Consider the following 23,700-nt stretch of genomic DNA (forward strand, 5'->3'; position numbering starts at 1 on the left):
GACAGACAGACAGACAGACAGACAGACAGACAGACAGAGAGAGAGAGAGAGAGAGAGTAAAGTAGAGACAAAAAAAGCTGACCTTAACCTTCCCAGAGTTGTCTTCTTCTTCTTTCTTGTCCTCAAAGTCAAAGGCCACAGTCATCCTCTGCTGTCTCTGCTCCTCCCAAAGAGTAGGATTAAAGCTGTCACTGTCTGACTGGTAGTCTGCACACACAAGCACATAAACCCACAAATACATATTAAAGACAGGATCAAATGACAAATACAGCTTGGTTAATAACTTTCTCTACACACAAAAACTATTTCACACATAAACTCAACATATTCTAATACTGGGAAATGAACAAGTATAATTACACAGATACCAATCTATCAGGCCTCCTACAAAACACCCTGAAGCTTTTACAAACACACATGAACACAGTTGTTCTAGCCATCATGCAGAGTTTGTACCCTCATCATGTCGCGGTTGTTGAGGAAACATGTAGTTGGTCAAAACCTTCTGTTTGGTTTCAGGGTGGGCTTCTGTCTGCAGGGGGATCAGAGCCTTGGACTGCAAACACAAACACACACACATATGTCATAGTATTCTTGATAACACGCTCTGATCATGTTCAAACCCCACAACCTCATCTAAACCGAATCCTAACTCTTGTAATTAATGGTTGTGTTGCAGGCTGAGTCATTTTTTTAGAATATCTGATTAGCTACAAACAAACTTCAGCGTTTCATCTAAATCATATCCCGACTGACTGACAGAGGGGAGACAAAGTATTCATGGTAATCACTTGGTAACAATTTGCACTCTCAACTTTCCAAAGAAAAAACTGATAATCAAACGGACGAGCACTGATTCAACGTTAACATTTGTAACACAAATTCAATCTTGCAATGTGAACACTTGGTGGAATAAGTTGCGTCTTTAATTTGCATGTTCCTCTGATTAAAAAACAAAACAAAACATTGATTAACATCTATTAAAATGATAATTTGATGGATTTCTAACTGTTGTTGCAAACAAATCTTTTTGATTTTTAACAGATTCACTGATTGTTTGTTTACAAAAATTAAAGAAAGCTGCTTGTAAAACCCTCCGTACTGCATGAAGATGTTTGTTATGTGTCCCTTTGCGTGCCACATGTACAGAGGCAGTTTTTTTTCTGTCCAGCAGTCAATCCTAAAATCAAACTCAGACCCAGTGATAGACCACACATCTATTGCTAGATATTTAATATTGTCTTCTGTGATATTACATTTTTCAGATTTTTCTGTATCTTTTTTTGCTTCCAGTCTTAGTCTAGCCTTTACTGTAGAGCAGTTATGATGTGCAAACAAATCCGACTGTATCTTAAAATGAAGTATCATCATAAAAGAAAATCAAGCAGAAAAGTGATGCTGGAGAACTTGGACTAAGCAGAACTGTAACTAAAAATAGTCTGATAGGAGTAATGGCTTTGTTAACTGATTAATGTTTATATATTCATACAGTAGCTTCACACTCGTTAGCAGGAAAAGAGTGGGAGGAGAGAGATACCTGATTGTCAGAGAGCCAGAGAGCTGCCAGGTCCTTCAGCTTTGTGAAGGTAAACGGTAAATTTTTTAACCTGCAAGAGAGACAGAGACAAAAAGAGAGAGAGAGAGAGAGAGAAAGAGAGAGAGAGAGAGAGAGAGAGAGAGAGAGAGAGAAGAGAGATGTTTCATATACCCACGCACTATACAGCCTGCAGAGCACGTCACCATGGCAACACACTCACCCATTCCCATGGCAACTGCAGGCCTTGAGATCAGCTAGAGAACCAGAATGGCCATTGAGAAAGAAAGTGCTGCCTGCTTGTGTTAATGTGTGTGCATCAATTTTCACGACTGAGTCATAGTTTGGTAATCTGTTTGTGTGTCTGCCTCTTTGTGTGTATGCGTGTGTGGATGTGTGTACCTGTTGTCACTAAGGTTAAGGACTCGTAGTTTGGTCATCTGTCCGATTTCATCAGGAAGAAACTCGAGTTTGTTGGAACGCAGCGACATCACCGTCACGTTCTTACAGTTACCGATCTGAAACACACACACACACACACACAGACACACACATCACATTACATCACACTCACTGAAGCAGATCTTCTACATGACAAAAACCTTCAGACCGTCTCACCTGCAATGCTGTGTATAAAGAGTTTCAATACAACTTCTGAATATCTCGGTTTATAAGTATCGGTTTATTCTAGTGTAAAAAATGACCATCAGTGGATGATACACACAGAGTATGTCAATATAAATTTGGGGTCTCCAAAATAAAGGCATAAAGGCCCTAAAATAAAATAAAAAAAATCATACCAATAATGATAAGGATAATTTAAGGCGTTGTGTTTTAAATTTGGAACAGAACTGTATTTTCATTTCATATTATGTGGATAGATTTCATTTTAAACTCAAATATATTTACTCTTACTCTCAAAGATATCTCCTTATCATCCTATATTTAGCCTTTGAGTCAATGTCACTGCTCTGTTTATTCCTTAAACAAAATTATTAAAAAATGAATATGTGATAATTAAAACTACTTTTTAAGTAGTCAGCTGTTTTGATTTCTTACTGTTTATTCTCAGATTCGTGGTCAGTTCAAAAACATTTCATTTTCATCTACAGGCAATTAAAAAAACTAAAAAAGACCATTTCAAATCACTCAAGTTTCTAAAAGATTTAAATACCACGTTGGCAACAAGGATCAGAGGTGGGGGGTTTTTTGTTGTTTTTTTACATGTTGATGTTTTTACCTCCCGGGGAAGCTCTGAGAGGAAGTTCTCATCAGCAGCGAATGTCCTCAAACTGAGCAGGTAGCCAATAGTGGGTGGCAACGACTCCAACTCATTACAACTAACGTCCAACTCCTCCAACAGAGACAGACTGTGTGAGAGGAACAGATGCAGACAGGAGGAGATACAGAGAAAATGACAGAAAAAAAGAAACAAAAAGAATCACTCTGCAAGCAGCAAAAGCTCTGTTACAACCTGACATTTCTACAAGGGCGCTAAAGGATGAGGGTGGTGCTACTCTTTATTTTTCCTGTTGTCAACAAACCCATCAGAAAACGAAACCAGAATCAAGTAGTGTGTTTGTAGACAAATAGTCAGCTTCTATCTGTAAGGGAAAAACGTCTCCATAATTATCTAACAATGCGGAGTGACATGGACAAGTATTGATGGAAGGGTTAATGCAGAGTTGTTGTTTTTTTTTTTGTGGGATTTGTAGACAAAAAGAAAAATGCTAGAATAACAGCAGCCTAATCCTGTAAGGTGTTTTGATAAGAACCATGAAGAAAAGACTGCTGGGAGAAGAAACAGATCAACAGACTGAAGAATCATCCAAATGACTTTATCTGTGGGTGGATAATTAAGCCGTAACTAAACAATACTCATCTTACTTTGGTGTTACAAACATTTATTTGGTCTTGTTTCTTTGTCTGTCATCCCATATTTTCCCACTTGAATCCAGTGTTGCAGTGTTTGTAATTCTTCCACCTGGATCTTATCTTCTCCCCTCAGCCAAGATCCACACAAACACCCACGACAGCCCCTCTACAGTAACACCCTGACCCCCTGCCATGATTGGACTAGCAGCACGCTAACAGCAGGCTAATGCTAATGTGACAACCATTTTACATTAATGTACTGTCACTGTTAACATAGCATTGGTTTGCTATTATTCCCAATGGACTAGGACCATCTGGGCCACCATATGGAGTAACAAAGGAGAGAAGAAGAGAGGAGGTTTAGTATTTAAGGAGAGTACAATTTGACTACTTAATTGCTTTCTTTGTAAATTGTTTGACATTTATACCTGAGAAAAAAAGATGTCTCCTTCTCCCCTGTACATACAGCTGGAGTTTAATCTCTCAATTACATCACTTTTAAGATTATTTGGCAGGCAGATGTAAACCAAACCCATAATCCTTCAATCCTACTTGTAGGTGTTGCAAGTAAAAACAGTTTCTTGTTGGTTCACCATAAGACACAAGTTTCAAGATTTACATCTCCTTGGAAACAAGGGAGAATATATCTGCTATCCTGCTTGATTTCCCCCCACAATGCTGCAGTTACCCAGAAAGAAACTTGTGCCATATTTCAACAAAGCATGGTATCAGCTGTACTCTACTCCACTACCCTGGAACTGGTACTTGTACTTTCTCTCCTTTTGTTTTCCACTTCAGATAGTATCTGCTGTCTGGAGACAGGTTCCTAGCTGAGCATCATAATGTGTCAAATTTCATGACTTCTATGTTTTAATCCATTCAACCTCTGGCAATACAGTAGGTAGACTGTTTTTCGGGGGGGGGTTTTGGAGTCACATAATTTAGCATAGTCTCAAATCTCTAATACGCCAGCTGGGTTGAGACCCCAAAAGTACCAAATTGCAGGTAATATCCAAAACATCTGTCAATGGAAAACCAAAACAGATCAGTTTCAAGTGAAGCAGGTAGAGTTGAGTTGATCCGCACCATGCAGTGGAAACGAGGCACAACACACTGACAGCTCACTTGTTTTAAGATCCCTCTGTTTGAGAGTAGAAGCTAAGTTAACAAAAATCTTCGGAGACACATCTCAGGGGATTCTGCTGCAGTACTGTGAAAAAGTCCGGAGCCACCGCTGGCTTTGTTTTTTAAGAACATTTTAAGGGTACTCCATATATATTACTCCATTCATATATCAAGATAGACATTATTTATAAATACTTGTGCTGGTGTGCGCAGCAGTCAAAATACACAAGTGACCTTCAGTTACAGTATGAATCATCTGACCTCTCAGGTCTCTGGGACAGGTCTACTTTCTGTCCCAAGAATCACAACCAAGCATAGAGAATTAACGCTCAGTTTTTATTCTCTATATGTCTGGAACAGACTCTCAGACTCTCTAATGGAAGCAAAGGAGCGATTTTATGTTTAGACCTTACGGGGTGCCTAATATGCTGATTTGTAAATTTCATTTTGCATATCATTGTCATCATATAGTCACCAGCATCTAGCAACTTCTGTTCTTCTGTTAACCGATCTCCCAAGGGTCAGCGGTACCAGTAGTGAAAGTGATTTCAATAAGTATGCTTAATTACAGGAGGCCATTTCTGATACACAAAAAAAATGTTCAGTACTTCAAAACTAAATAAGGTAGAGATGATGAATACTACACTTTATTCCAAAACACATTTCAGATGTTGACAAAGACTTAAAAGATGTGGTGTGGCAGTAGACACTTGCCCCTGATATTTGAGGAATGCTGATATTAATTTGAGTTTGCAATCTGCTGTTTTTGGTAGCCCAAGACTTTTGCACAGTACTGAATACATCGATCATGTCATAGCTGATATGTGGCGTTAAACTATTCCCCACTTCAGTGAAAAACAAGACTTCTTTACATTCATGTCTTTTTCGATCCATAACGGCTGGTGCAGCAAACAAGCAATGTTGAGAAAATATCTCCTGATTCACCTCTCTGAAAACATCCTGCACAGAATTGATTTAGTATATAAGGGGGAATTCACTGTCTATGTATACTCATACTCTAAACACATGTCTAACTGTATGGATACAGGAAAGTGTTAGGTGGAAACACTGTTGGCATGAAGCCTCTTTCATAATTCTTAGAAATGCATTACAGATTTTTCTGTTACAGAATTACAGAACACAAAGGGTAAGGAAAGGAACGTTCAAGGACGTTTTGGCTTAATCGGAGGGAAAGCATCTACAGTTTTACTTATTGAATCTAAAACCAGGGATTTGTTCAGGAGGACAAAATGTTTTCAGAGCATTCAGATACAAACATGTTGCAAAGAGCAACATTTTCAATCTATTGTCGAGGATATGAAATAGCACTCGTCAGGTCTTCTCAATCCATCACAGATGAAATGATTGAAAAGGCAAAGAGGGGAATCATTCATTTATTCCACTGAAATGAATTCAATGTAATCTATGTAAGTTACTGTAGGCTTTGTTTGAAGTGTCCACAGAGAGAGAATTAAACATTCATTCTTATTTGCTCAGTGGGAAAATGATCATGCTCATAATCAATCTGAAAAGCACACAGAGATAAAATGATGCGTTTCCCCTCCAGAAACATTCTGGCATAATTCAACAAATGTCATTCTAATTTGATTTCTGTGATTAAATGTGGACTGTGATGGATTATAATAAGATTAGTGCAATAAATGACTGAATCACTTTACATGCAATCATTTTCGGTCTCAAACTTTTATGTTTTAGCGATGCACTTTCACTTAACTCTGGAGATTTTATTCAAATGCTGAGTCCAAATATTAAAAAAAAAATGTAATGAAGTCGAATGATTTATGTTTGCATGTAATTATCCAAAGCCCTTTATGGTTGTGTGCTTTGGTGTTTGTATCTGTAACACATTGAAACATCTGTGTGTCTCCGAACACACCCCTGGATTCAGTGGGCTAATGTTACTCACCCGTGTTTTGGCTTCGCACTGTTGCCACGGCAACGCAGCAAACAACACACAGAACGCCCCAAATCATGAGCCATCATAGTAACAACGCAACCAACAGTAATGAACAAGAAAAACAACAACCCACCTAAGATAAACCCTTCGTTGAAAATCTGACTAAATACTGTTGAATGTGTCTGTGAGGTTTTTATGGTAGTTAGTGATTCTACAGGTTTCTTACCTCCCGATGGTGTTAGGCAGTGAGGTCAGCTGGTTGTCATCTACCTTCAATGTTGTCAGCTTCTTCAACATTCCTAAATGTACACACACACACACACACACACACACACACACACACACACACACACACACACACACACACCCACATATAGAAACATTATCAAATGGAAGGACACATCTGCATTTATTTAAAAAGTATCATTATTTACTCCACTCAGTTCCTTCCTCTTTACCCAGCAATCAGTTTTCAGTGGGAGAATTAAAAAGTGTTTGAAAGGTGATCATTTTCACACACTACTTGAAGACGCTGATTAATGTTGACTGACTGATCGTGTATAGTAGACTAATTTCGTTGGGAAATCTGCTTCTGTCACACGATTCGTCACACATTCAAACACATATTAAACATGAAGAAACATGAAACATTTTTTTTTTTTACTCATAAGGTAGATGAAAGGATTGTTTTACTGTGCAGTGCAACAACCCAAAAATGTGTCAGGGGCAGGGCTGGGTTTGATCCCAAAGTGCCATCAGGCAAGCTGTTCCGCTTACCACAGTCAGCCACCAAGACCTCTCCTGACCTACATGCCATTAGACATAGATCAACTACAGCAGTGCAGGCTGCACAGCCAGAGTACCTGCTCATGCATAGTCTTATTTCTTCCTCCTAAAACTGCTCCCTTTACGATGGCTCTGAACACAATCCCAAACAAGAGTAAAATTGATTCCTTTCTAATCGGAGGTTGGGGGAAATGACAGTGTCCTACTGTTTTAAATGAATTTGTCCTTTTTGAAAATCAAACTCATCACAGGTGGCGTGCGTCTGAAGACTTCAGGGAGGAACTGACGTGTCTATGGTTGTGATTGTGTGTGTACCTATAGTGTCAGGGAGGTGCTGCAGCATGTTGGAGGACAGCAGAAGGTCTTCTAAGGACTCGCAGCCTGAAATGTCCGTGTCCAACGACTCAATACGGTTCTTAGCTAAGTCCAAGTACCGCAACTGACGAAGTTTTCCTATTGCCTGCAGCAAGGAGAGGAAGAACCAACAAAATGACAAGAAATACATGAAATACATTCACAATCTGAAAGAATGCTGATTTGTTTGTTGGGGTCCTTACTCCAGGTATACACTGTAGAGAGTTGTTATCCAGCCACAGTTCTCTCAGGTTGTGGATCTGCTCCAAAACCTCCGGCTTAAAACAACAAACACAGGAATCTATATTAGCACAAAATAGCAAATTGAGCAAGACAAACGCAGCACTACAGCTATTATCAACTGAATTATTCATTCACAAAGGACTCAGCACTAATGCTTTGATAATGAACAGATCCAAAATTAAATGAGAAAAATACAAAACTTAAGAGTTCCCTTAAGAGCATCTTCAGGCCAAATCTTTGGCATAAATGAAGGAAATTATTATTTTTTTGGCAGAATGGCTTAGACTGGCAATCTGTCCCTCAACGGTTCCTTTTTCTTGGCAGGAAGCCGACTGTATAGCCAGCACACTCCTGTCATAGCCAGCACACTCCTGTCATAGCCGACTTCCTGTCTGACCTCCTGTAACGCTCTAATGAGTCCCACTTCAGGGTCAACTGAAGGATCACACAGCCTAAAGAGGATTCCCCCATATGCTGTGAAAGGTCTTAAAATGTCATATTTGAAGTCGATGGTGGTCCTAAAAAAGCACACAGCATCTCTTTCTCTTCAGCAGGGTTAATGTCATCTACAAAAACTATTCCAGAAGAGACTAAAAGTTTTGACTTTAATGTGATGACTTTTTATTGATTTAAACTGAATTAACATGTTGTCACCTAAAAGTATAAAGGGTTAATATAATGCTAACAGGCATTTTCATCTAGAGACGAACAGCAGACAGAATGTACACTGCTCTTCTGTCACATTTTTGTACTGATATCTTAACAACTGGGTGAATGCATATAGAAGTAAAGTAGTCAATGTTGAGCTTCCACAAAGACTCATACCAATGTTAAATACCAAAACCCTTCATCTATTCCACGATGATGACACTCAAACTCACCATGTCTGAGAATTCATTGCTACCCAGATCCAACCTCTCCAACTGTGTCAGTCTGTGGATGGACCTGAGAGGACCGGATACAGGGATTACTATATCAGAACAAACCTATATGCATTTTAAAGACTGAACATTCAGAATGCAAAATGAGAGAGAAAAAAAAATGGCTTAAAGAGAATTGCACACATATTGTATCTAATACTGTTGTATAAATATGTCTATACCTGCTATCTATGATTCATTAAATTGTCCCCCGCCATTTTTCAGCTTAAACTAAAAAAAAATGATGTAAGAAAAACATTGTGCAACAAATTACGATAATCATGAGACCAGGATTTTTATCTTTGATCCAATACCAGTAAGGACAAGATCATACGGGTGCTGATTTCGTTACCATGGCAACAACAAAAGAAAGAACTCTCGAGCATAGACAATTGGCTGATTATCTTTTATTATTTGCAGCCTGCACAAAGGGCTATTAAAAAAAGTCACTTTACACAGACCAACATCTAACTGTTAATCGTAATGGTAGTAATAAAAATGACTTTCTTCAAAAATAATGTGTACACCTAAGTATATTATCATTTATAACCCAGAAGAGGTGTCAGGGTGTCTGACTATGTCTGAATTTTTGGGCGTTACTCATTTCGGATCGATCATACATCACAGAGAACTGTTCTCAAGCGCATGGTATCAAAAAAAATAGTCAAGTATCGAATAAACTGTCACAACCTTACCACAAAACTGATTAAGATAAGATCATGTTTACTTAAAAGCACATTTAGCCAGGGGGTCTTTTCATTCAGCATCACACCAGTGACATTTAACACCACAATTAATCACAGAGTCAGCAGCCCATCATTCATTGAAATGTAATGTGACAAATTGGCTTATGTTGAGAACCAAAACAATATCAACACTGATGTTGTACCGACCCATGGCAACTTCAACTGTGTCATTCTGGAGATTATTTGTTCTTGTTACCCAAATGGTATTAATTGCATATATCTGTATTTGTTAGTTTGTTTGATCCAAACTAATGACAGGTATGTTAATGGATATATTTAATTCTGTGACACCAAAGAACATCTGTAAAAGTGACTGCCAATGAGATTTATCCTTTCAGCCAGTTCGAGTAGATTTACATCCGCTGAGTGTTGACTAATGTATACCGTCTCTTTTCAAATAAATAAAATAAAAATTGGGAGAGATTAACACATTACAACAGCAATAAAAGTATGACAAATAGGATTACAGTGCTCTCACTCTTGTGCATATTAGCATTTAGTTTCTTTGCTATTGTAATGTCCAGTTCAAATGAAATGATCATTGCCTTATGACATGTTTTTAATATTGCTGTGGAGAACGTCAAAGTTGACAATGCTTTAAGCCTCTGTAATGAGACGAACTAGCAGAGGATAAAAAAAACCCCAAGTAATTCTCTCACTCAAGCTTTGCTGTACACTCATGTTGAATTTATGGTGTCAGTATGGAAGGGGAGTAAAATGCTCCTTTTCTATGAAACTTCATTTACTGTAAATCACACACACAATAACAATGAAGGACTGGAGGATTGTACACCTGTAGGTCATGAAAAGATAGTGAAAGATATTAGTAATATTAGCAACTGGAATCCCTTTGGAAAGCTTTCAGAGAGGTGTCCTTAGCGGCTAACATGAACACAGGGATAAATTCAGCCACATTGGATCTAACGGGATACATTTAAAACTGTTAAAACAAACACACTTCTGCTACAACAGTCTTCATCAGTATTCAAGAACACCTGCTAGGGATAAATATAGATTTAATCTGGACACCTGGGAGAGCAAGCGTACAAACCGTGATATCACGAGGCATCTGTCTGCATTAGTGTATCTGTGTGTGTGAGTGTGTGTGTGTGTGTGTGTGTGTGTGTGTGTGTGTGTGTGTGTGCGTGTGTGTGTGTGTGTGTGTGTGTGTGTGTGTTCATTTGAACCAAGTGATGCGTGAAGAATAACATTTTACTTCTTTCCTTATGATTTCTCTCTCTCACACACATGGCAGTGCTGTCTTACTTTGGCATGGTTTTCAGGTGGTTCTCTCTCAGCTCCAGGATCCGTAGTTTAGAGAGTCTGCAAAGAAATCAAAAGGCACTGAACCAAGTCTTCATTTCCTTCAGTAATCGTAACAATTGTTAGTCAAACATTTGTCTATATTGTGAAATGTTGGGAGACCGGTATTCAGTATTAAAACTGGTGATGTGTACTTATGATGATAGAATCGAATGGTACAAAGTTAGAAATGTTGGTGATGGTAGGAGTGATGTGTGTTTGAATGAATGGATGGATAAAAAGATTACATTTGGCCAAGATATAGAAGATGCCCCAAGGATAACAGCCCATAAAAGGCAAAAGCATAAGGCTTATCATTCATGCTCAGCTACTTTGAGTAACTAAAAATAAGTAATTTTGTGAAGGACATTCAGTTGATAGGCTAATAAATCTAAATACACTAAATATTGTCCCAAAGATTCTTTATGAATGACAACAGTGGCAATGGATCAGAGTCGTCTGTGCTGACAATGTTGAAAAAACATCCTGTCCAGCAGCATCACACATTTGTACTCGCTTAGACATGCGTCAGCTTACCTGCCAAAGTTAGCAGGCAGATACTCGAGGAAGGCATCGTTTAAGAAGAGCTGGGTCAGATTCAGGAGCTGCGTGAAACCATCTGGGAGTCTGAAAGAGCGAGCGAGAGAGAGAGAGAGAAAGAGAGAGAGAGACAATATGAACAAAAGAAGGAGATAATGTGTTTCCTTGAAGGCTTTCGATGCATTGAAACACAGACAACGTTCCCATAACAACCCTGGAGAAACAGTTAATTGTTGAAACATGGCATAGGAGTCATTCCCTCCGCACACACACACACACACAAACGCGCGCGCACACACACACACACACACACACACACACAGTATTATTGTTGATTGTAATACTCAGTTTTAATACAGCATTGTGTATTTCAGTCAATTTGTAAATTGTTCCTCCTGCTCCTTTCTTTCTGCTCCATGTTCGACACATATTGTATCATTTTGTTTTTGTACAGAAGCGTTTTGCATTCGTGTGAGAAAATGAAATGCAGATGGGATGTTTAACTACAACAGAAAGAATTCGTGTCACATGTGTTACTCTGAGGTGTTGCTGTGTTACAGTCGTACTTTGTGATTGGGTTGACACTGGCCTCCACCACAGACAAGCCTTTACAGCACTTTATATTATCTGGAAACTCCTGGATACCTGTGAGAGAGGGAGAAACAGATCAGTGCATTGTATTCAGTGACACTAACATAGATAGCAAAATACCTCCAGTGCGATTTGAAAAATGTCAAAAAGTTAGATTTGACCATATTTTGTGGTAAACTTAAATCATTTAAAGGTTGATTCTAAATTGCCTCTGAGATCTCCCAGTGAACCTTAGAATTAAAGCAAAACAATGCTGTTCAATCTGCAGAAGAACTTCAGTTTTTTCCCCCCATTTTGGAAGTTCTCATTACAGAGATAATTTTTTTTTTCACCGTTTTTACTGATGTCCAGCTCTTTGAGGTTGACCAAACTGGCGATGGTGGTGGGTAGGTTGGACAGGTCGTTATCGGGCATGCTCAGCTTCTTCAAGGCCTGGCAGTTGAAGAGTTGCTATGGAAACACATAGAGGGGGTAAACAATGAGGTATTATAGTCTGTCTGCAAATTCACACAGACCTCTAGTAGAAAAGCACAAAAGGACAGAGAGCATGAAAGTCAGCTGGAGGCAAACACGACGAAATCTTGTGGAAAATTGCTGCAGTTTTAGCTGCCGTTCCCGATATTTACATATAGTGGCCCTGAGGGACAAAACAAAGACTAAAATCAAAGCAAAAGACTTTCATAAAAGTGTGCCCTAAATAGAAAAATACTGCACATGACAAAACATATAACAGAAGGAAGGCATATTCACAAAAAGGACAGAGCTGAGAGAACAGAAATGTAATACTGCACCAAAACATCACCTACAAATATCACATACAAACACGCAACGTACAAACACGCAACGTACAAACGCACACTTTACAAACACGCAACGTACAAACACACACTTTACAAACACGCAACGTACAAACACACAACGTACAAACACACAACGTACAAACACACACCTTACAAACACACAACGTACAAACACACACCTTACAAACACACAACGTACAAACACACACCTTACAAACACACAACGTACAAACACGCAACATACAAACAAAAAACAAAGCAGAATTTTGCAATTGAGTGATTTATTTGTTAGTGTACCAATTAAATTAATGATCAGTCAGATTATTTTTCTCAAAATGCAAATATGACCAAACAAATACTCTATTTGTGCGTGTTTCAATCACTCTGATGTCTTAGAGTTTAACGTCCACTGGAGGATAAGCAGCTGGTATCTTCTCTTTTTTTTTAATCAGACACACAGCTTGTTAGGTGGGGGTGTTTCTGCTCTAAATATTCAACGAGGCAATCGCGAGACGGATTGTGGATTACAAGCCGAGGTCAGACAACACAAATGAGAGGGTTTCCGTGTTAACAGTGTTGCTTATATTTTGTTAGAAGGTACAGCTTACAAATTCTCTTTTCATTCTTCAACCTCAGAAAATGATATTTCCCTTTCTCTCCGAGTATAGATCTGGTGATAGATGATAGAATGAGGTGTCTAACACATATGTATGTACAATATTACAGCTACACAGACCTAAAGAAGAATTACCCTAAGATTTAAAGTGATACATCCACAAAATGACCAAGATGAACAATTCATGAAAATATGTACTAACATAGGAGCACAGACTTGCAAGTTCTGCTGAAAAATGTCGCAACAAAACTTTTGATAGCTCCAATATCTTTGAAACAAAAAAGCAGAGGTCTCACGACATGGGTAACATTGTAATGGCTCCAAGCTAGCCATTGGCTACGCTCAGATGAATCCATGCCAGTTTGAGTCTCTCCTGAGGACTGATCTATTTATTTATTTTAGTTTCAGGAAGGTATTTTGCAAACACAGGCACAGTATCAAACAGTGGTGTAGTGAAGGGTAAACGCAGGTATACCCACTTATTTTTCTCCATAGGGTATACCAATTTCTAATCTCCTCACACTATAGATTGATTGACAATATTTTGTAATATGCTGCATTTTTTCCCATAATCTTAAAACAGTAAAACAACAAACGCATCTAACATATTGCAGAGGGATAAAAGGTTAAATGTTATACACTGACAATTGTTTATGATAAATATATATGTTGTGTGTTTATTCAGCTGGATGTCATTACACAAATTTAATCCTATGTTTATGACACCATGTCAATACCTTTGTGTGTGTTTTGTTTTGTGCTCAATTTTGAGCACATTTGTTTAATTGTTCATTTGATCTTTGATACAATCTCCATAATGTTATCAATTGTAACACTTGAACTGGGGTTACTCCAGGCCAATGTACTTAAAGACGCAATCATTTACACACACTCACTCAAGGAGTTCTCCGACCCACTTACATAAAGGCCAATCATTCTGGCAGCCACAACATCTCTTACTGTATACAATCTTGGCACACGCACACAAAACTCACCGTCAAAGCTGAGGAGATTTTCTTTAGTCAGTTGAATGAAAGTTTGACCTGCCGGTTACACAGCTCTATTAGTCTGTCTGAGGTTATTTTTAGAGATCCAATTCAACATCTGTGTCATTTAAACCAGGACAGGATATCAATCAAATGAGACAGCCCCTCGTACAAACACCTCCTGTAATTCTCCTTGAAATATCAGAAGGGCGTTTTGTCCCATCACTGCTCACAGGGGGTTTTTCTCAAACTCTCGGATGGCCTGCTGCAGACAGAGACCACATGGCGGGAAAACTGACCTTCTCTTTCACCCCGTGTTTCTTGTCACAGTGCTGCTATCTAACATATGATGATATTTGCAGAATGTAAACAGGTACTGTTGATAAGAAGGTAAGTCAAGCGAAGGATACCCAAACAATACTGTACAAATTTGCAAACCGTGCCAGGTGTGATCCACGTCTATCTCTATCACAGCAAATAGGCAGACTCTATTTCAACACAACACTGAATGGATAGACTTAAAAATATAAACATTTATAAGCCACAGAGGAAGAACCTGGATGGTTTTTGCATGCAAGGATAGGATATCAATCATCACCCTCCCTCGTCAGAACCAGAACTACAGATTTATTAAACAAATCTTTAATATTTGGATGTGTTGGCCCTCAATGCCAGTCAACTGCTCCCCTTCTCTACTATCTGGATGTAAACAAGCACAGAAAACAGATAGTCTTTTGTAGAAGCATCGTCGCTTGGCATTGGTTAAGTTGTGATCAAAATGTATGCATGGTACATCAGTTTCAACTGGCATAATTGGAGCAGATCATTGCGGCACCATATTTAACACAGGCATGTTGATGTTAACCTGCTATGAGGGAAACTATGTGTGTCGGTTACAGCACTGCAAACGTCTGCCACACTTGTCACCTTGACCTTTAGACTCTTTGTTTTGTTTGAATTTAGATTTCTGCTTAACCTGTTTGGAAACTAATCACCTAGAAACATCCCTACCGTAATACTAACACCAACATTAGCATTCACTTCAATGCATTAAATGAACCTGAGGCTGACAGAGTCGAATAATGAACATTGACTTAAAAGATAAACCCGGGATGTCTTTAATATGAAAAAGCACAAAGGTCAAGTCCTGTTTCAGGTATCAGACAGTACTGCTCTGGTACTGACCACAAATGGGAAAACCAACGGTTCAGTGTTACCTTGGGTAGCTCCTCAATCTGGTTGGCATCTAAGTAAAGCTCCTCCAGAGTTCTCTCGAAGCTGAAGATCTCCTTTGGGACCTGCTGCAGGCTGCAGTGGGAGTAGTCCAACACTGAGATCACTTCCTCTTCCCCGCGGAAACAACGGCACGGCACCAGCCGGCCAATCAGCTTCCGCTTAGTGGTCATTTCCAGACACTGCACTGTAGAAGCAAGAAGAGGAGAGGAGGGGGATGAGGAGATGGAAGATGCTAGTTTCAAATCAACGTGTCTGCAACTCATGGACATCAATGTGCTTGTTATGTCTGAAAATTTTTTAGTAGCTAAGTCATTATTCAAGCCCTTGTTTTGACAGTTTCACAGCAAAAAAAAAAAAATACATTACCAAGTTAAGAAGCATCGAGTCTGTGTCTCCTTTCAAGATTAACTGCAGAGGTGGCATTTAAATTAATGTGTGGGCTTTTCTCTAAAAATTGTATAATAAATGTGAGCTGCACAACAGATTTCACAGCTTTTGATGAGTAATGTGATGAAAAAAAAGAAACCTGCTATTCAATAAACAACACCTACCCCAAACAAGTGTCAAAAAATATAAGAAAAATGTGTACATGTTCATTTAGACCTGAGAGTGTAAAATGACGCTGTCTTTATTAGAAGTCTTCTCCCAACAGCATTAAGCTGACACTTTGAGCAGATCTATCATTTTGTCAGTGGAGCCACATCATCTACGAAATTGGCAAACAGTCCCATCATAAACTGGCGAGCTGTCAAAGGTGTTCCTGGCCCTCGCTCAATTCTAAGCTGGGATAAGGGGATAAACATTAGCCCTACGAAAACCTGCAAACTTCCAAGTGGTCAATGCCACCCTTGATTTTACTTTTATGAAGATACTCAGCAAAAACTATGGAAGATGACAAACATGAGAAATTAAAATGTAATTTCATCTCAATGTAACACTCACACACCGACAAGTAAGGATATCAAATCTTGTGGTCACTGTAATCATACATACTGCACAAACATCTTTGTGTGTGTGTTTTTTTTTAAGTGAATTACTTTTTTGCTTTTTATTTTTTTGTGTGCCAGCTTGGCCTCTTGTGCATCTCATTAAATCACTGGATGAGAAACACAAAGAAAGTCAAGTCAGTTGAAAAGTGACTTTCTACTGAGGAAGAAAGTCATTTGATTTGTCTTTCTACATGTACGCTACATCACTGAGTTTTATAGCTCTTAAAAGAAGTCATTGTTCTATTCTAATACTGGTTTTATTTTATACAGTAAATATTAAACTCAGGAACTGAACTCCCAGCTCTTCAGACACACACACACACACACACACACACACACACACACACACACACACACACACACACACACACACACACACAGAGTCATTTCCTCAAACAACAAGCACCAAATAATTGAACTGAATCCTTTGTAATTCTATGTCAACATCGCTCCATTACTGTAGTCGCTGAATGGCATGAGGAAGCTAACCGTGGGTAATAAAAAGCTTGAGTGAGGATTTATCAATCCAAACTCTCCACTCAATCTACTGACAAATAAAAAAACACTCTAATGTCTCCTTTTCAAGAGAGACTGAGTAAGTAACAAAGACTGAGTTTTTAGATATCTCAGTAATGCCTCAATTTCCTGTTTGATCCGGATGAGCTAAAACCAGCAGGGATGACAATGAGAGGAGAGGAGAGGAGAGGAGAGGAGAGGAGAAATGGAGGCTGACAGGAGACTTGATGAGGAGTTAATAGCTACAGTAGAGACAAAACAGAAAAGGAGGACGAGGAGAAAAGGAGCGCAGACTCGGAGATAAGAGCTGCAGCTTTATCTGTCTATAAACACACACATGTCCGGCTGCACAGTGCGACCAGATGAATCCAGGAGATAGACAGAGTCATCTTCAGTGAGGACACTATGTTATCAGCTCCAGTCTGTAGCAAGGCGGGTGAAATCTGATAAAGAGCGCCGCAGATCCTCCAGGACTGTTTATCTAAAAGGGCCGGCGCATAAAAATCAATACATCCTTATCCACGACCGTGCTCAAAGCGGGCGTAATGAGGCGAGCTGGGATTTAGTGTTTGTCCACAAAACGTGTATAGCCTACTGTGCAGACACTTCTCATGGGGTCAGGGAGGGATTGTTCAGTGCTGAGAAGTGGGCACAACTTTAGCAAAGAAGATTACAAACCTTATAAGAGATAAGAAGAGAAAACAATGGACTTTGGACGACTTTGGTTTGGTTATAGTCTGTATGTCTACCTAAAAAGTGAGTGGATTGACTTGCAACGCAGAGCAAGTAACCAAGATATATCCATATATGGTTTTTTTTTTTTTTTACACATCAATGGGTTGAAATCATAAAGTGTAAAACAGTTCTTTAAATAAATGAACATTGTAAAGAGTTTTCCTTTTAAAAAAAAAAATATCATCAGGCCTTAGTCTTCAAACTGTGAAAGTATAAACGATGGAGAATAAAAACAAACAGTAACCAGACTTCAACATGAACTATGATGACATCTATAAAGTCAGCACACTCTGTCCTGCCCCAAACACGGTCCATGAAGACCGTAGACTGTAAATATTACTCATCATCACACCTATTTCCTGTTTTTAGGATCGTTGGGTGCCCTGTGAACAGCTATGCTACTGAACCGGGGTGCAGCTTGAGTGGGAACAGACAGTTTTTCAGAGTAATGCAGTGCACACCAGGAATTTTTCAGACTGACTTAGAATTTAGTATCTATGAAACATTTGCTCAACCATATTTCAAGTCTTTGCTGAACTGATAAAAAACACAAAAAGGCTTCTCCCAAATGCTTTTTGATACAAGTCATAAATTGAAAACAAAAAGGTTGGCCAAACTTGAGCTACATCATTTGTTTTCCAGGCTGACATGTGATGAAGTCACTTTAAAAATCTCTTTGAAGGGATCCAAAACACCCGACTAGAAAAGCATTGTGGTTAATCATTTTGGCAAAGTGGTTTAACTAAATATCCGCACTGTCTGCTAAACAATCTGTTTTCATTATTGACTGAATCTGCATCTGCTTGATTACGCACTCAAAGTCATTTGATGTAACAGCTTAAATAAGAAATAACAGACCCAACTAACAATAACGCTCTGGTTTTTTTTTAAGTCAATAGAGCGGAGAGAAAGAGCAGAGAGAAAGTGAGGGTAATGACAAATATTAGGAGCAAACAGGAGGATGTTTATGTGCAACCATGAGTGCAGACTGTGGGCAGTCACCTTCATGACACAGGCACCTCCAGAGACAGATTTGGGACCTGGAAAACCACAGAACAAGGACAAAGAAGAAGAGCTGCAGAGTCTTGAGCGCTACCTCAAATCTGTGGATTTCAGTTTAAGAAATTGTTTTGGTTTAACAGATTAAAAAATAATAATAATAATAACCTCATCAACACATTTTACCAGAATCTGGTCTTTACCAGCTCACATTCAGCTTGTGCTCATCACTGATTTTAATGTTTAAAGACAACTATAGACCTGTGTCTTTGTGTCCCTCGTGGTCCAGTCCACCCTGTATTAATGAATGAATGTGAACTTCACTGAAGCAGAGAGACAAAAAAAAAGAGTAAGGAGAGAGTCAGAGTCAGCCATCACCAATAGGGTGAAAGAAGGAAGTGAGCGTGGTTGGCTGTGTTGGCTCTCGCTGCTGCTATGGAAACAGTATGACAGAGCAGACTGACTCTGCAGCAGCAACGCTATAAGTGCACACACAAGCTCCTGACACACAACAAATGAGAACGATGACGACATCAAAGGATCTGAAATGTGACGAGGGAGACATTTGCAAGAAATGCAAACACACTCAGGCCACACACAGCTGCTTATACACATTAGCAAAAATGATGGTAATAATTACCAACATGTCAAAATATCTAATTATAAGTAAATGTTATGCATTTGAAGTTCTACAGTCTAATTGTGAAATTCCTAAAGTTAATATGAGCAAAGGATGTCTTTATGTGTTTTGTTCTCTGTCATTAAGATATTTACTGAAGCAAGATTACAATAGCTGCATTTAGGTTAAATACTTAGCTCTCTTTTAGTCTTTGAGAGGTCTGCAGCAGGATTTTTTTAAAATGTATTTCTTAAAGGTGTAAAAAAAAAAACGTGGTACAGATGAGTCTTCATCAGAGACACTGGAATTAAACGAGTTGTTCTTGATATTGCACTTTTATTAATAGAAAGTAAAGGATTATTAGATGCAAAGAAAAGATATAGAACTAGTTCAAAATAAAGAAAAAAGGAAAAGGAAGGGCACATTTAAAAGTTTGTAAGCAGGATATCTGTGAGTTTTCATGAAACCTGCTGGAGGAATATACGCTGTCGCTTTAAGGAGGAATTAACCAAATCAAACCCAAAGTATCCAAAGCGTTCCTGTGTGACGTACTGCAGAAACCCAGCAACACTTTGATTCCTCTGTCTTCAACAAAAAAAAGTCTTTTTGTCAGAATTCACATTTTGATAACAATAACAAGTTACCATAGCGATCTTGTTATTTCAGCTGCAGAACTTTTTTGTAGATTCAGTTTTTACAAATGTCAAGTATGTACAATAAATCACAGTATTAGTACATAGAACAGTAGACATGATAACGCTTCATTGAGCCACAACTATACTTGTACTGTAACAAACCCTTACCCTGTAGACTGGCTACTAAATACGCCCCATCCAATCCGATCTAATGTAACCCTAACCAATTAGGTGGGCGTGGTTTGTCGGGGGCATGGTTTGTTTGGGGACATTGCTTATATTGTACCCGCGGCTGGAGTTGGGTATACTTGGTTTCAGTTGCAAGTCGGCAAATCAAGTAGTACCTTTGTTTTGTTAACTAATACCAGACGATAACAACACACTACGTGATAGTTTGTGCACAAAAATAAAAGGAAAACATGTCCACACAGAGAACTTGCACGACAGTATCGGTGTGATTGATTTGATCACACTAAAAGGGGAGCAAGCGGCGAGAAAACACTATAGTTACAGCTTTAACATGTGTTTCATGCAGGTAGTAGCCATGTTGGATTCTCACTCAGGCAACTACATTTTCTCTGACTTTCCAACTAGAATATACGACATCAGGGGGCGTCTCAGTTGACACTTCCGACTGGGAACTCAGAATTTCCCACTTCCCAGTTCAACTGGGACGCAGCAATAGCCTATATGTTGATATGTAAATCAGCAAAACTATGAAAATTAAGTGTGACTTATAGTACGGAGAATACGATTTTATTTAAATGAGTACTTTTGGGCTCCCTGGATGCCCTTCCCTCTAAAATGCAGTTGACTGAAAGTATTATGTATGAAAGATGGATGAAGAATGACTTAAGGTTACATACACGTGTATAAAAAATGACTCTGCCCCGCTCTAAGAGTCTTCTGCTGGTGTCTCTGTTCTTTCTAAAATTCACCTCATGTGTCCTCTTTTCTTATTTCATCCCTCTGATCTTCATTGAAGTTTCAGTGTGGTGAGTGAGTGTGTATGTGAATTCCCCCAGGTCCCATCACTTCACGTGCAGCCTTTACCGTCACCATAGTAACAGCTGCCATAGAGACCGTCTCCCATGAGTGTATTTTTACTCCTTCTTTCTCTTTCCGTGTGTCATAAAACAGAACATGCTGCACTCAGTGGGCGATCGCTCCACATTCAGCGTTGCTCTACATGGACTCAAATATATTAGACACCTTTAGAGCACCTGAACGCCGGCTCCAGAGCACACTCTCTCTTTTTACACCACGGTTCTGTTTTTGTAAAAGTGTCGATGTTGCACTGTGCTGAACTCACCCAACGGTCTCATAGAGAACACAAACAGTAACACAAACACAGACATGCTACATGCCCACACATCAGCGCTGAAACGAATCAGAGCCCCAACACCGTTTGGGCAACACGTGATCTGTGGATCAATAGAACATTTCTGAACATGAAGTAAAAAAAAATGCACTGCCTTCCCTGTGCAGAGTGAGTATACGGAAGGCAGGGTTTAAGTGTGTGTGTAAAGCCATGGTGTAAAAATAGTGACAGAATTCTGCCCTACGAATATTTTTAGCGGCTTTTTACAAAGAAGCGGATCTGAAGTGTTGATATGTAAGTGTGGATGTTTATTCTGTTTCAAAGGTTGCTATGACTCTTCTGTTCACATCTTCATGAGTCCTCAAGGTATCAGCTGGTGGCAACGTATAACATCAATCAGTAAGTCAACATTTGTTAAGTTACAGCCTGATGTCGTCTGTAGCTGTAAACTCAGCCAAACAAACTCCTCCAGAGCGTGGTAAAAAAATAAATAAAGATAAAGTTCCTCAACATGCGCTCCCCGATATGTCTGACTCACACGCCACACGCTGCAGATGCAGCAAGTGCCCAGACACACACACACACACACACACATCCGTTAAATGAATGGTGTGTGTGTGTGTGTGTGTGTGTGTGTGTGTGTGTGTGTGTGTGCGTGTGTACAATTCTAAAATACTTATTTGTCCCCAGGGAGCAATTCAAGACAAAAATATCACCATAAAAAGAATGCATACGTTATTTCTGTAGATCACAGCAAACTTGTTATTCACTGAAATATTTTCTTTTCTCAGTTTATGTCCCTGATGGGGAAACTTCGGTGGACTCTCACTTTAACAGATATGGGTTCAAATTTGAGTTGTCCTGAAAACTTAACTCTAAATTTAGCATGACTTTTCTGATCTATGAATGTTACCTTTTAGGACAATGTCAAGGACTTCAGGAAGAACTCGTGTTCTCAGCCAGGGACAGCTCGTTCTGTCTTTTTTACATTCATTAAATCATTACTCACAGCAGTTACCTGTACCCGCACATGCATACAAATAGACCGATTTATTTGTCTTTTTGTCTGAGTCAGAGTCTTAATCATGTCTACACATCCACTTTTAAACACCTGGTTTGAACAAGCCAGATTAAATGTTGTCATGAGTGCACCCACTGGATTAGAAAATGAAGCTATTACGGTTTGAAGTACAGGTGTGTCTCCAGGGTAAATGTGAATACAAATGAAGGACATTGACATTGACATTCTGGGTATTTTGAAGCATCACAGTCAATGCAGTCTGGGAGATCTTCCAGCCACACACTGCACTAACAAGACATAAGCAATGAATAATTGAATAACTATTGAAATTGCTGGCTTTGAGTGCACATAATGTGTCTTTATTAGCTGAAGTAATGTGCCATGCTATCAGTTTAACACACATGTAGCAACATCTGGCCAACAATCCATTCTTCTGTTCATGCTCACACGTGTGTAGCTGTAGCCAATCACAGCTCGTGCTGGGGTCACTTGTCACAAGGTTGGCATATAAAACATTACAGCTGGCACAATATGCTTTTGTATCTATTCTTTATTGTCCCAATTTCTGCGTGCTGATTTTTCTTACATTCTGTCAAACACTGGCCATCTGTTCTCACAAGAAAAACTCTGTCTTCTCTGTGACAATAATCTCACATGTATATGGTTCTTTGTTGTCTAACCAGTGTGACCTGCCTCTCCCCATTTACTATATGATTGGTTACCTGGAGCATTCACGTCAGCCCCTTGCTAAACAGTACGGGGTGAGGTGTTTCGATGGTATCTCTGTGGGCGGCTGAATCAACTCTAAACACTGAACGCTCTGAAAAAGACTGAGTGCAGCGGTTGCCTTCCAAGTTCCCATGCGCTGCAGGTTTTGCTTTATCTTCATTGGGAAAAGAGAAATGGACTTGGGTGTTTGAGTGTGTCTCTGCTGTGTCTCCTTACTACGTCACTGTCTTGTTTGCTGCCCTTGTACTGTCTGCTGTCATTGTTCTGACTTACTGTACAAGAAATCGCCCTCCAGGTACCAATAAAGTTAAAGTTGAGCTGGGTTGAAGTTGAGTTGGGTAGCTAACAATGGCTAACAATCATTAGTTTATACCTCATCAGCTCTTTGATTCAAACACATTCACTATCCTGAAAACAAATACCAGCCGTTGATTGGATGGTAAAACCTTGTAAGAATGTTTTTAAGTCTTCCCTTAGTACATTATACAGAAAGTTTATTATGCACGCTAATAGCTAATTGGCTTTTTATCCACCTTGCACATAGAGGTGGAGAGACTTATAGCT

The 23,700-nt window shown here is 39.1% G+C and overlaps 1 protein-coding gene across 15 annotated transcripts in view; it reads right to left on the reverse strand.

Moving 5' to 3' along the window:
- The window catches only part of lrrc7 (leucine rich repeat containing 7), a 98,824-nt gene that overhangs the window by 23,519 nt on the left and 51,605 nt on the right, over window positions 1–23,700 (reverse strand). For 12 of the 15 annotated variants that reach the window (XM_079349718.1, XM_079349712.1, XM_079349716.1 and 9 more), the window contains 15 exons: window positions 15,554–15,756; window positions 12,267–12,384; window positions 11,910–11,988; window positions 11,341–11,430; window positions 10,768–10,824; window positions 8,717–8,780; window positions 7,796–7,870; window positions 7,554–7,698; window positions 6,679–6,751; window positions 6,462–6,479; window positions 2,775–2,904; window positions 1,937–2,052; window positions 1,538–1,607; window positions 457–556; window positions 83–207 (listed from right to left, as the gene is read on the reverse strand). In XM_079349718.1, the coding sequence (XP_079205844.1) occupies window positions 83–207; window positions 457–556; window positions 1,538–1,607; window positions 1,937–2,052; window positions 2,775–2,904; window positions 6,462–6,479; window positions 6,679–6,751; window positions 7,554–7,698; window positions 7,796–7,870; window positions 8,717–8,780; window positions 10,768–10,824; window positions 11,341–11,430; window positions 11,910–11,988; window positions 12,267–12,384; window positions 15,554–15,742 (1,449 nt within the window). In that variant the 5' untranslated portion in view covers window positions 15,743–15,756. The remainder of the gene's footprint in view (window positions 1–82; window positions 208–456; window positions 557–1,537; window positions 1,608–1,936; window positions 2,053–2,774; window positions 2,905–6,461; window positions 6,480–6,678; window positions 6,752–7,553; window positions 7,699–7,795; window positions 7,871–8,716; window positions 8,781–10,767; window positions 10,825–11,340; window positions 11,431–11,909; window positions 11,989–12,266; window positions 12,385–15,553; window positions 15,757–23,700) is intronic. The other 3 variants (XM_079349714.1, XM_079349717.1, XM_079349715.1) reach the window with 1 other exon arrangement.

The sequence above is a fragment of the Symphodus melops genome, assembly GCF_947650265.1.
Source record: "Symphodus melops genome assembly, chromosome: 8".
NCBI classification, from domain to species: domain Eukaryota; kingdom Metazoa; phylum Chordata; class Actinopteri; order Labriformes; family Labridae; genus Symphodus; species Symphodus melops.